The 15,211-nt window shown below is 32.1% G+C and overlaps 1 protein-coding gene across 6 annotated transcripts in view; it reads right to left on the bottom strand.

Moving 5' to 3' along the window:
• Window positions 1-15,211, bottom strand: part of HEATR5A (HEAT repeat containing 5A) — a 156,661-nt gene that overhangs the window by 66,397 nt on the left and 75,053 nt on the right. For all 6 annotated transcript variants that reach the window (XR_004231970.1, XM_031952256.1, XM_023501135.2 and 3 more), the window contains exons 17-18: window positions 12,779-12,884; window positions 6,704-6,894 (exon numbers count right to left, since the gene is read on the bottom strand). Coding sequence is in view for 5 of the 6 variants with exons in the window: in XM_031952256.1 (XP_031808116.1) it covers window positions 6,704-6,894; window positions 12,779-12,884 (297 nt within the window). In the remaining variant the exon portion in view is untranslated. The remainder of the gene's footprint in view (window positions 1-6,703; window positions 6,895-12,778; window positions 12,885-15,211) is intronic.

Below are 15,211 nucleotides of genomic sequence, written 5' to 3'. Positions count from 1 at the left end.
TACTTACTTCTGGGTGACCATGGGCAAGTCATTTCGCCCTGTTTGCCTCAGTTTCCTCTTTTGTAAAATGAACTAGAAAATGAAATAGCAAACTATTGCAGTATCTTTGCTAAGAAAACTCCCCAAAACGTATCATAAAGGGTATTATACAGCTGAAAAACAATTGAACAATTCATAAGACTTGAAAAATGACAGCAAGGCTCTTTTAATGGTTATAGCATTCAGATAGTTCAGTGAGACTTAACTTTTTTCTTCTTATTTGTTTTCTAAGCCAGTTGGCTTTGCTATAAGATACCTTACATTTTCTTCCTTTTTTTCCCTAGCCTTTTGATGTTAATATTTCTTGTTACCTCATGCGGTGAAAGAAAAATACTTTTGATCCTTTAAATATTCAGGGAGTTTGTTGCTCGCCTAAGATTTGTATCTTTTGTGGCAAACTTTCTTTCAATTCTTTCTTCCAAAGCTCTCATTTCTTTCCCAATTGTCCCCTCAAGGACTTGTTACTTCATTTATAAAAATCATTTTAAACCTTATTTTTAAAACTTTATCTCTTCCAGGAATCTCGTTGATTTTGTATCCAAGCTGCAATTTTTTGAATCATTGCTTATAAATTTTGGGGGAGTTATTCTTTTCTATACCTGTGTCTTGAATTTCCTTGCTATAATAGCTTTTTATAATTTTTTTTTTTTTTTTTTTTTGGTCCCTGTTTCCAATTTACTGCCTGACTCAGAAATGATATTAGGGCTGGGTTCTGGCACACTTTTGAAGAGAAAGTCTAGGCCAACTCTGTTGCTGTTTTTTTCTTTTCTTTCTTTTTCTTTTGGAGTATTAAGCATTGTATTATTTCAGAATCTCAAGGGCACAGTAGAGAACTATGAGCTTTCAGTATTCCCAAAGGAGTCTATCCAGGGCAAAGTCTGATTGTTGCTCCTCTTGTCTAAGTTCGGAACTCAGTTTGAGTCTGACTGAGTTTGGGTCTGTGCAAGAGGAAACTGCTGTAGTATTCAGTCTTCATCAGCCAACTGGAAAGTTGTTGGCATAGAGTAGGAAAATTACGTGTTTTCTTTTGATCTTGGATGCCTGTCTTGGTTTACTCTTTCACAGGATAGGCTAGATGCTTTGATACTCTATTTTGCACCTAAGTTCTGAGTCTACCACTACTGCTGCTTTTGAATCTTTTCCTTTCTTTCAATTCAAGGCCTTTCTACATGGGAATGTCACTTCCCTGCACATTTCCTTCTCAATTTGTTCTGGATATGTGACTTGTAACTGGGTAGTAGGTAATAAAGTTGGAAGTTGGCAGCTGTCCTATTGCAGTGACCTAACACAGAATTGCCTGTATGGATAGGAGATTTCTTCTTCTGGTACATCTCTCTTTCTCTGAGTATTCCATGAACAGCATGTTCCTGGATAGTACCATTCCTAGTGTTTGTAGACCTAAGTTTGTAGACTAATACCCTCTAAGTGGTATTATTTGGACAAATGATTCACTGTGACTTTCTCCCCCTCCCCCCCCCCCCCCCCCCCAAATTTTCTCAACAGGATTTGGATGGATGCATTTTTAATTGTTTGCAGAAGTTTGTGAAGGAGACCTCATTATCTTGCTTCCTACCATCTTCACTTTACTCCTTTGAAATTACTTTAAATTGAATTATGGATGTTTTCTATGATGTGTTATTTGATCTACCCATCCTTCAGGATTATTCAGTTTCTAATTAATAGTTAATTTTTATTTCAAGGCCTGTTATTGAATGTAAATTTTAAAATCACATTATGATCAGTTAAAAAGTGCATTTGATATTTTTACTTTTCTTCATCTGCTTATTAAACTTTTGTGCCCTGATATATAGTCAATTTTTGTGAAAGTGTCAAGCACAGCTGAGAAATAGGTATACTCTTTTCTATTCTTATTCTATACTCCTGAGAGATACATTTCTAAAATCCTATTCAGCTCCTTAACTTCTTTCTTGTTAAATTTTTTTTGTTTAATTTACCTATATCTGAAAGGGATGAATTGACCCTTTATTATTACATTATTACAGATATACAGATACTACATATATACACATTACTCATTTAACTTTTAAGAATTTAAATGCTATGCCATTTGGTACATATATGAGTATTCACATAAATTCATCATTTATGGTATATTTTTAGCAAAATATTGTTTCACTATCTCTTTCAATTAGGTCTATTTTTACTACCTCTTCCTTTTTTAAAAAAAACTGACTTTAAGCATAACTCTACTTCAGCCACTTATTTCAACTCTATGTGTATTTTTTCAGGTTTAAGTATGTATCTTATAGACAACATATTGTCAAATTTTAGTTTCTAATCCATTCTAACTTCTGTTCTGTGGATGAATTCTTCCCATACATAATAAACAGCACAACTGCAAATTGTAAAATTCTATAGATCCTATTTTTCCCCTCCACTCCCAATTTGAGTGTTTCACTTCTAATTCATCCTTCCTTTAAGCACTTATTCCAATTCTCTCCTGCCTTACTGTTAACCTTGTTTTCTTATTTCTCTATTGGATAAGATGTATTTCTGTAACCAAGTGTGTATATGTATAATTTTTTTTCTTTGACAATTTCAGGTGATATATTCAAGTGTCACCTGCTACTCTCCCACTACACCCTTATTGTTGTATTCACTTTTATTTACATGATTCATTTATACAGAATAATTTTCCCCATCTCTCTCCTTTACCCCCTTTCTTTATTTCTTTGTTTATTTTCTTCTTCTGAGATCATCAAAATATAACAAAATAATTCCCAGTTCCTTAACTAACTAACTTCCCTTAGTAACCCCTGAAGATGACAGAATTGGGAAGGATTGCTTCCTTCCCATATAAACACTTCCCCATATAAACATTTATTTACAAACATCAGAATATAAATATCTAACCTTGTTTAGTTTTTTTGACTGTTTATTTATCCATACCTTTTGATGCTTTTCATGATTCCTATGTTTCTATGTCAAATTTTCTCCTCAACTCTTGTCTTTTCTTTAGGAACGTTTGAAAGTCCCCTATTTAGCTAAAGATCTACTTTTTCCTCCTATAGCAAATCTAAATCTTTTGCATTCTGAAATATCATATTCCAAACTCTCTGTTCTTTTACCCTGGTGGCTACTAAATCTTGTGTCATCCTGATTGTATCTCCTTGGTCCTTTTCTTCCTTTCTGACTACTTAAATATTTCCCCCACTATAATGTGGGAATTTTGGATTTTAAGAGTTAATGCTCCTGGGAGTTTTCATTTATGGCTTCTTTCAGAAGGTAACTGTTAGTGTTACTACTGGGCTTATAATCCAAAGAGATCTTAAAGGAGGGAAAGGGACCCACATGTGCAAAAATGTTTGTGGCCACCCTTTTCGTATTGGCTAGAATGGAAAATAAATGGATGCTGAATAAATTATGGTATATGAATGTTATGGAATATTATTGTTCTGTAAGAAATGACCAGCAGGATGATGTCAGAGAAGCCTGGAGAGATTTACATGAACTGATGCTAAGTGAAATGAGTAGAACCAGGAGATCATTACACACGGCAACAAGACTATACAATGATCAATTCTGATGGATGTGGCTCTCTTCAATAATGAGTTGATTCAAACCAGTCCAGCTCCTTAACTTCCAGGAATGAAGAGAGCCATCTATACCCAGAGAGGACTATGGGAATACAGAATTTTCACTCTTTCTGTTATTGTTTGCTTGCATTTTTGTTTTCCTTCTCAGGTTTTTTTCTTCTTTCTAGATCTAATTTTTCTTATGCAGCAAGATAACTATAAATATGTAAACATATATTGGATTTAACATATTTAACAAGTATTGGACTACCTGCCATTTAGGGGAATAGGGGGAAAGAGGGAAAAATTTGGAACAGAAGGTTTTGTAAGGGTCAATGTTGAAAAAATTTCACATGAATATGTTTTGTAAATAAAAAAGATTCATAAATAAATAAATAAATAAATAGAAGGTAACTAACTGTTAGAGCTTTTCAAACTTTGCACTGCTCTTGATTCTAGGAAATCTGGGCAATTGTCTATAATAATTTCTTAAAATTCATCTCCTGGCTCTGTGTGTGTGCGTCTGTCTGTCTGTATGCATTCATAATTTTTAGGCAGTTCAGTTATCTAAAATTCATTCCTTGATATTTTTCTAGATTAGTTGTTTTTTCAATGAAATAATTCTTATTTTCTTCTAGTTTTTTAGTCTGTCAATTTAAACTATTTCTTGATGTCTCATTGAGTCATTTAATTTTTATTTGGTCAATTCTAATTTTCATGGAGGTTTTTCAAGAAGTTATTTTCTTCATGAAGGTCTTTTTTCTTTTTAACTTTTCACAACCTATTAATTTTCTTTTCCTATCTTCCTTCTATTGCTTTCATTTTTCACCATTTTTTTCTCCAAAATACTTTCATTTTAAAAAATATTATTTTTAGTTCCTTTTAAAATTCTGGCTTTTAACACTTTCAGGAATTCTTGCTGGTTAGTATTTAAATTGCATTTTTCTCAGAGACTTTGCTAGAAGTTGTTTTTGAGTCATTGTATTCTTCTGATCTCCTTTGCTGCCATAACAGCCATTTATGGTGATATTGTTTGATCATACTTCACAGCCTGCTTCTTAATTTTGGACTTCATATTAATGATGGGCTCCATGCCCTTTGGAAGGTGAATATCTATCCTCGTATATCCTTCTACTATTTTCATAGTTCTGATTAGAAATCTGCAAGGTTTTTTTATGCTGAGGCAATTGGGGTTAAGTGACTTGCTCAGGGTCACACAGCCAGAAAGTATTAAGTGATTGAGGACGAATTTGAACTCAGGGCCTCCTGACTTCAGGGCTGGTGCACTATGTACTACACCAACTAGTTGCCCCAAATCTGCAAGCTTTTGGTACTCTCAAAGTTATGTTATATAAGACTGGAAAGCAACTCTCCTTAATTTGTACTTCCTTGTTCTTTCAAGTATATCATTGCTGTTATCTTTTTACTTTAGCTTTACACAACATTATTGTATTACTCAATGGCAATATATATTTCACAGATTCAGCTATATTACGTGTCTTTTCTGCAAATGATGACATTATTAAAGGATGATTTATGAATACTTTGAAAAGAAAATACTGATTATTATGAATACAGGTTCATTTAGAACAGGTCATTTCTGATTAATTATTTTTTGAGAAGTTAATATGTAGTCATATCAAGGAAATGCTACAGATAATATTACACCTAGATTTGAGCAAGATATATGCAAAATTATTCAGACTTCCTTGTAAACAAAATGATAAAGGCTTTGAGCTGGATGAAGGTTCATTTCAGGTCAATTTGGAACTTAGTAAATAACAACCCAAAAAATGATGATTAATAGATAAAGATCAATCTAGGAAGAAATCCCTTGCAATACAATAAGGCTTTTTTCCCCCCTCATCATTTTTACTAATGATATGAATAAAAACACAACAATATATATGTCTATCAAATTTGTAAGTAATAATATCCTGGAAAGAACAGCTAACAGAAGAACAAACAAAACAGAACAAAACAAAAAATAACAACTTGAGATTCAAAAACGTACTGAGAGACTTAGAATAATGTGGCATATAACAAAATAGGGTTTTTAGTGTGCTATAATCATCAACAATATGATATCTAAATCAAAATCTAGGGTGATCATATGCTGAAGAAAAGGAAGTTTTATGCAAGGTTATGGTCCTGCTGTATACTCTCTTCCCATTCATCTGTAGTATTTTGTTTAATTTGGAGTATCACAGGTAATCTAGAACATATCCTGTGGTGATCAGGACAATGGTGGAGAAAGTCTCAAAATTATCCCTCCACAAAGATCAACTTAGGAGACTATGAACAATTAGCATGGGCTAGGGATGGTGGAGAAACAGAGGGAGATAGGAGGAGAAGAACGATACTTCTCTGGGATTTTAAAGGAATATCATGGGAAACAAATGAGTCTCATTATGTTTGGCCCTAGAAGAAAGGACTTCAAATAATCAATGGTACTTACAGACAGATTTTTGACTTGTTAAGGGAAAAAATTCCAATTAGAACTGTTCAAAACTGGAAAGATCTTCCTTAAGAAGTTATGAATTTTCTTCCTAGCTATGGTGACCTTAACCCCAATTGCTTCAGCAAAAAAAATAATAAATAAATAAAAAATAATTTCTTTAAGCATTTTCCTCTTCAAGCATAGGCTATACCTGAGCCTAAAATTACTGGATTAAAGGGAAATGTTTAAAAAATAAAATTAGAACAATGGTAATGCTAATTTGTGGTTTTCTAAGTCAATATGAGGTCTGCAGGGATCTATTTCTATTTGAATTTAACATTTCTAGGCTACATAATCATTTGCTGGAAACTAGTAGGATTTAAGTTTTGAGATTTTACCTCATTCTGAGATTTTTATGTCTCTAAGTATAGTATTTCTAATTAAAACAAAAGAACTTATAAAAAGACCCAGAATTTATAATTCTTTTCTAAAATCAGTGAAATGAGGTTGGCTTTATTTTATTTTATTTTACTGTATTTGAATATTCTGTATTGATTCCTCTTTTTCCTCATAAAAGGTTTATAAAGTAGGAACTTTTTCAAACTGGACAGTAACAAACCAGATGGTTCCATTCAACTTTTCATGGCAACATTAAAATACAATGTTACTAAACATTAACTGCACTTACTTTTCAAAGCTAACCTGTGCTAATCCAGCAGTGAAGGAGCCATCACCAATCACTTGGGCTAATCTAGCCAAACCTTCTGCAGCAGTACAACGCATTAAGGGGTTGGTACTTTCCAAGGCTCCCATCAATAATGTTAGTGCAGGTCTTCTAATTTCTTCTGAGCCTAAATTTCCTTTGGAGTTGGCCACATACTGAAATACAAATAAGTTACCATATTAGCAACTACAACAGGTTATTATTTGACAGGGATAGAAATGAGTATTTTTGTTATTAAATAATTGATATATATATACCATAGTTGGATTCTACATTTTCAAAGGAGGAGAATTTATGCTTAACACTAAAAATATACTGGATATAATTTAATATATCCTTGAAGCACTGAATAGCAAAAATATTTTTGCAATTACCATATTCATTGTGAACAACTGTATTATAATGGTACATGTATGTTCATTTAGACAGTTTAAGTTAGAATGAATTTGAAGTCATGTTAAATGCTTATTAGTTTATTGTACTTTTAAACATTATTTAAATGAAGAGGTATAAAACTGGTTGTAAGCAAGATCAAATGCTTTAAAAATGAAATATTATACAGGAAAAGCAGCAATAAAAGATGTCAAAGAAACACATAACTGGCAAAAATATGTGATGATAATGTATTAATGGTAAGGGAAAAAAATCAATGAATAGTCTATGAGCTCTATAGTTATTCACTCATACATTATGATTTAGAGACATTTATAGGATGATATGGATGAAATTTATGTAGGATGGTTAAGCATGGATCAGGGGAGAGCTACAATTTTGGAGGATATACTCAAACTGATAATGTGGGAGACTGAGGTGCATCAAGGAAAAATTATTACATTACAAAAATTACTTATTTGATTTTGAGATTTCTTTCTTTTTTTCCTTTGTCAGCCATAAATTGCAACCAAACAAATTATCTTAGAGAACAGGTCAAAATAAATTCCAACAGAAGCCAGATGGATTTTTTTTTATTATATAAAGCTATACCTATTTTCTTTCATGCCCATGTTCACTGGTTTAGACTACATATTTGTTGAGCACATTGCACATATACAAGGTACTACACTAAATACTAAAAAATATAAAGAAAAAGAATTCTATCATCAAGGTGTCTTCAATCCAAATGTGGAAATAAAACATACAACAAAATATTAGACAAAGTAGAGAATAATATGAACATAAGAAGTACAAAGAGCTCTGAGACTTCAGGGAAAAATCATTTTTTAGCTTAGGGAACATTTTTGTCTTTGTTTTCTCTGTATTTGAAATATTAACATAATACACACTTAATGAATATACCGATCATCATTGTATGCTCAGTTTGACAAGGAGAGAACTAGTAATTTGTAGGATCAGGAAAGACTTCAATGAAGAAGGTGCTTTTGATCTGTCATAGAGAAAAACTTTGAGATGAAAGAGAGCAGTCACTGCTACTTCTGCATTAAAATCGTAGAACATTAGAACTATAAGAGTTTAGAAGTCATCTAATGCACAAGTTATTAATCTGGATTTCATGAACTTAAAAAATTGATAACTGTATTTCAATATAAGTGATTTTCTTGGTAATCCTACACATTTCATCTATGCATTCAAAAACATCATTCTGAGAAGGGGTGCATAGGCTTCACAAGAATAACAAAAGGAGTTATCACACACACACACACACACACACACACAAAATTGTTAACACCTGATCTAGTCCCATTCCAAAATTTTATAGATGAGGAAACCAAGGCCATGTGAAGCCAAATGATTTATTTCAAGAACACTCTTGGCCACTCTGAATGTAATATAGTGGATAGAGTTTCAAATTTGGAATCAGGAAGAATTAGGTTCAAGCTCACCTCTATCATGGAGCTGTCATTTAGTCTCTGAGTTTCAGTTTCCTTATCTGTAAAATGGGAATAATAGTACTTATCTCACTAACTTATTGGGAGGTTCAAATGAGAAAATATATGTAAAGTTATGAGACTTTAATGCATTAAATTATGATATTATTATTAATAATTTGGGATTTCCTGTCGTACTTTTTTCCAGATCCTAGTGCATATAAATTTATTTGCTTTTAACAGGTTAATGCTTGTATGTCTCAACAGCTTTAAATTAAAAGTGTCAAATGGAAATGTAAATGTTTTTTATTAAAAAACACAGGTCCTAGAAAATAATTAATTTTTATGAGAACTACTACAATACTTTATGAAGACACGGAGATGGCATGTTATATTGCTGAAGCTCAGCTCTGGAAAGATCTACTAAGATGGAGAGATTTTAAGTTCAAGGCCTACAGAAGAGTCTTAGTTCATCTGTTCGCGTCTCATGACCAACCCACTAAGTTAGGAAAGGCTTATCACCAGCCATAGCAATTTCCAATAGAATTCATTAAAGTATAAAAGGGGCAGTGTAAAAGGAGTACTTATGGTAATGAATGACAGATTCCTGATGCACTGAAATAATATGGGCACTACCTGCTCCTTAAGATAACTTTTTGGACTACTCTTTAATAATACTTATGTGTATATTCCCAATTTTTTTTTCAATTAACTAAAATCTACTCCCCCTCCAAACTGATATGGAAAGATCTGTTAACAAATATATACAGTCAACTAAAACAAATTTCAATACTAGCTATATTTTAAAAAAAAATGTTTCAATCATCAGCATTAAAGTTCATGACATTTTGACAATCCAGGCCTCTATTTCCTTAATTCCCATAACATTCATTTCCATTCTATCTCAGACACTCACAATATGATGATCCTACTCTTACTTAAAACTGTTTACTTATAAGATCTTGAACTCAGAAATTTCCTTTTCTGATAAAAATTTTCTGTTTTTCAATCTCTCCTACTGCCCACCTCATTCCAAAGACTGTTCCAATCTTTCTATCATTCTTTGTTCTTCCACTCAATCACTATCTCTGTTGAGATCTCACTTTCTTCCCTTCAGTACTATGTCTAACAATCTCAGTGAGTTTTATCCTTGAATCTTTTATTATTCATGGTTTCATTAAACTCAAATCTCAGTCACCTTAATATTATTTTCAAGATGCTGAACACTAATGGAGGAAGTGGTGCCTTAGTGCACTAATGCAAGACAATCTTTTTATTTCTCACAATCCTTACAGTAGTTGTTTCACACATTCTTATCTCAAATTGCCAGAACTACTCTAATTCATCTCTCTTCTATTGCATGGAGAAAACTGAAACCATTCTCCTTTTCATTCTTAGAAAATGAAATTACATTCATTTTCCCCCAAAGCTAATTAACTGCTACTGTATACTCAATCTCTTCCCTTCCTGCCTCTTTCAGCAGCCCACATCATCAATCATTCCCTTTCACTTTCATCTTCAATTTCTTCCTATCTATTGACTCCTTTTCTACAAACATGGTTAGATCTCTCCTATCCTTAAAGCAGTAGCTAAATTACTATAAATTGTTTGTTATTTTCCCTGCTAAAGCCTTCAGAAGAAGGTCTGTCCTTGTTACTTCTATTTTCTTACTATCCATTTGCTGTTCACCTCCCTTTTGGTCCAGCTTCTAACTCTACTGAAATAGTTGCCAAGGATCTCTGCCTTACTAAATGTGATAGCTTTTTCCAAGTTCTTATCTTCCTTTAACTTTCAGCAGCTTTTATTATTGCTCACCTTCAGCTTCAAGAATTCCTTTCTTCCTCTGACTTGCATGAACAATAATCATTCCCTCTTGATTTCACTCCTAATGGTCTGATGACTGAAGTTCTTTTGTTGTTTAATAATACTTCTCTTTCCTCTTAAAAATGAGTGCTTCCTATGCTTCAATTCTGGATCTTCTATCTTCATTCTCTCTTCCACACATTTTTCGAAGGTGACAAATCTATACATTTTGCTATTATACAAACTGCTTGATGGGCACCTGCAGTTGGGTATTTTCTTCGAAGTTACAATACTAAAACTGAATTAAAACTAGGCTGGCCTTCTAATTGTTTTTCCACACAATTTGCCCTCTCCTATCTCTGTGCCTTTTTTACTAGCTTTCCCCAATGATTGTAACTCACTTCTCCCTCACCTTTACCTTGTAGAATCCCTGGCTTCTTTCAAGGCTCAATTTAAGTATCTTTTATACATGAAAATTTAACTGATCCTCCAACTACATTTCCTTGCCTCTACATACATACATACTATCTCTTCTAGTGAAACTACAGACTCCTTTAAAGATTGTTTCACCTCTGTTTCCTATATTCCCTGGCACATGCAGTGCTTGGCACACAGGAAATTAAGCTTACAATAATGGCCTCAGCTTTCTCAATAAAATAGTAAATTCTAGAAAATAAATAGAAATAGAATAAATAGAAAATAAAAGAAAGATGAAGTACTGTTGATTGAATGTATGATTAGTCTGTCATTTAAAATTACTATTTGTTTTTGAAGGTCCTTTTTAACTTTAATTGATATTATTCTCTTTTCAGGCAAAATGGTTAAGTAGGTGCTGAACTTAATTTAAAATACCACTTTCTGTCTCTGAGCATTGATACAAACTGGTATAGTCAGGTCGTATAATGGAATGAGTCCCAGATTTGGAAGATTTGAATTAAAATCTTGCCTAAGAAACAATCACTGTATAACAACCTCTCTAAAGGCTCAGTTTCTATCCTTATAGAATGAGGATAATAACCTAGATGGCAGGATTATTGTGAAGATCAAATGAAATAATGTGTGTATAACACTTAAATTTTATAGAACATAGAGATCAATGTTGAGAGAGAACATATGATCTCTATGTTACTCCTCCATGACTATTATGTATTCTCTCCTCATCTTTATGCTCTTTTGAAGCTCTTTGGATCTTTGTATAGTTTTCCCTGATGTCCAGGTTTTATTCTTAAAAATTCTGGTACACTTTATTTAGATCCCTCTTTTTTGAGTGATGGGATCACTTCTTAACTTACATTATATTTTCTGTCATATTTCCTGTTGCATCCCTACTTCTTAAGGATGTCTATCCCTTAATATCAGATGCTGTGCTTTATATTTGTTTCTAAGTTTTTATATGAACATATGTTATGAAATACATATTTATGAAATAATATATGTAATGAAATAATGTATGTAAATGTTTTAGTACAATGCATGGTACACAGTAAATTTTATATGAATATTAGTTGTTATTATGACATTAGGTTTTTCATAAATGTTTGCAGAATTGCTGAATTTTCCTAAGTAGTTCAGAAGCACATAAATGTGTATACACACATAAATAAATATATTCACACACATATATGTATACATACACATTTGGACAAATGACTATTACTATTGATTTTAGTTTTAAAAGTGGGCTTCTTCTCAGTAATAGTACTAATGTAAATAAAACAAATTTACATTAAAAAGAAAACCCTTAACTATGAAAGCTCTAATTTTGATCCATGTTAATAACAATTTGACAAAATTTAATATTTAACTTCATGAATTTATAGTAATATATTTTAATGTCAAGCCCTTAAACAGCATATCTTTAGACCATGAGGGAAAAAAATCCCTTATTATGAACAATATAGTTCAATAAGGATAAAGAGGAAATGATAAGCATGATAAAAAAAAATTACAAATGCCATAAATCTTTTCTTAAATAATAATTATTATTGATTAAAGTAGATGGTTTTATACTTGTAATTTAGTTCCAGATCCCTTGTGATTATTTGGTGAGTTTGTAACAGATAACATCAACAACCTAGAGTTTTAAGTTGTAAAGGGTTTTGAGAAATATCCTGTATTCATAAGTTAATAATACACATAATGTAAAGTTCATGGGCATTCAAAAAAAATCACTTGTACAGTGCCCTTACCTAGTAAGTACTAAATAAAAGTCTGCTGATACTGTAAAAAAGGTACCAAATATTATAAGATTGCTATGCTTTACACATCAGGCTTTACTGTACTCAGTTATAGGAAAGGAAGTTCAGCTCTTGAAACAATTTACTCAAGAGAAGGTAAAGGAAGCTACTGGCTTTTTTTGTCATTAAAAGAACACATAAGCAAATTTTTATGTATAAAATATAAGGCTTACCTTCAAAAAATTAGAAAATGCTGCCATAACATGTAATTGTACTACTTGTTGACGAGATGCTTTTGTGTGTTTTATTTTGTCCAAAAGTTGTTCCAATACCAAGAGCCTTAAAATCAAAAGCAAAAAATGTAAAAAAAAAAAAAAAAAAAAAAAAAAAAAAAAAAAAAAAAAAAAAAAAAAAAAAGCACGTATAGATAAAATGAAATATTTATTAAAAAGTCAAAAGGACATTTCTTGACATTTCTATGATAATTTCTTATTTAAATTATCTTGTAAAAGGCATTAAAATTTATACACCTGATGGTTAAAAACTTAAAATTTTATAGAAAAGGGAATCGTATTAGATGAAATAATACATCAAGGACATGAATTTTTTTGTGTGTATTCTATCAGTGCCAATAGACTGCCACTCATTATAAGGCTGAGTTGGTACAGTGGATAGAGTGCTGGGCCTGGAGTCAGGAAGACTCATCTTCTTGAGTTCAAATATGGCCTCAGATGTGTGACTCTGGGCAAGTCACTTTTAATTAGGTTTGTCTCAGTTTCCTCATCTGAAAATGTTTTCTTTGTCAAAAAAACCTCAAATGGGGTCATGAAAAGTCAGATGTTAACTAAAATGAGTTAACAGTTACATATGTAACAGTAACCTAGGGTTTGGCTTTAAGGATTACCCAATATCAAGAGAGATTTAAGTGATTTGCTCAAAATCACACAACTGTTAGTGTCAGAGGCAAAACTGAATTCAAGCCTTCCAAACTCTGGGTCCAATACTATGTCACATTGCTTCTCTAGAGTAAATTTCATAAAGGAGAAAATAGGAATATTTAATATGTACAGATGATACATTGTTCCTATTCACCCAAAAGGCTATGATATATGGATTTTTTCTTAAAAGTGCCAATCCTACAACAAATGTGAAAATGATTTTATGTGATCTCTTCTAGCACATCCAGACTACTTATTTATTAGTATCATTCAACAACTTGATCTCCTTGGAAGTTCATTTCATCAAATTATATCATCTTACATGATTATGTACATTATTAACTATCTTCAAGACAGTCTCTCATCTTTCTCATGTCAGCATCTGGTTATATTTTCTTTTAATCTGAATCTTGCCATCACTTTCAATAACTTCAGCACTCACTCTGGTGATTCTTCTAAAACTGGCCTCTGAGGTCATCATCATCAACCGTTAGGAACTTCATTTCCTCAATTACTGAGAATATATAAAGATATTTTATCTCTAAAATCCTTATCTCTGAAATTTCCTTCTCTAATTACAAATTCCTATTCACACAACTCTCCCTATGGCATTTCCTTCTCCTAAACCTGTTCTTCATTCTCATGATGACCTCTAGCCTTTCATACCTATTTGTCCATTACCTTTTCATTGGCTTTAAAAGGTTATTTCAATCAATAGTTTTCACAATAATGACAAATTCCATACCTTTGCTAATTCCTCCTCTTCCTTCACTCCTTCCCCTGTTTCTATCTTGCTAATTCTTAATTCTGAGTCATGCACATTTTCTATTATTAAAGCATCTATAAGGAAGTCATGAAACAATCTTTTCTGGTATCCACCACAAATTCATAATTGCCCACTCTACAATGGACACTCAATACTGCAAGGCAATCAATTTATTCATTTCTAATGAACTACTATACTTCCCACAGCAGTTGTTTCCAACTTCCCTAAGTTCCCAATTCAACCCCCATTACTTCATCTTTTAGTACAGTCAATCCTCAACATTTGTGTATTCAACTTTTGTGACTTCAAGCATTTGTATGTGTGTGATGCACGCAAATTTGTGGAATGTGTAGTATCCTACCAGACAATTTATTGGTCCTGTTTACCCTACCTTTGTAAAATACCTCATGCATTTGTTGCATATTTTTGTATTTCTTTAAAACTCAAATTTTGTATTGCAATTATGCCTCCAAAGTACAAATCTTTTTGACTCTAAATGATCTTGAGATCTTGCCATTTTCAGTGTCTTAAGAGCAGTGACTAAAGTCCCAGTAACCTCTCCATTGGTTTTCAGAGGCCAACTTTAGAGAAGTTTGCAGTAGTATAGTATACAGTGTAATGCCCTTGCACTGCCACCTGACACAGGGGAAGGTAAGATCCAAATTAAAAATACTTTAGTTTTAAGAATTTTATTTGCTGTACAGTACTTAAGGTATTGTAGATTTCATGTGTTACGAAAAGGGAATAATATCTGAAATCAAATTTTTAAAATTGAGATATTAGCACAAAAGATCACAGAATTCTAGAGAATCACTAACAGGAAAAATGATTTGTACATTATTAATTTTATTTTGTGTACTAGATTTTATGGTTTATTCATGATTATAGTGTTAGAGAAAATACATATTATCAGGATTTTTTAAAATAAAGATTTATATGCAGTAAAGTATACTTTTTAGCAA

Source organism: Sarcophilus harrisii, chromosome 2 (assembly GCF_902635505.1).
Source record: "Sarcophilus harrisii chromosome 2, mSarHar1.11, whole genome shotgun sequence".
Classification (NCBI taxonomy): domain Eukaryota; kingdom Metazoa; phylum Chordata; class Mammalia; order Dasyuromorphia; family Dasyuridae; genus Sarcophilus; species Sarcophilus harrisii.
This window is presented reverse-complemented; position numbering and strand designations above follow the sequence as displayed.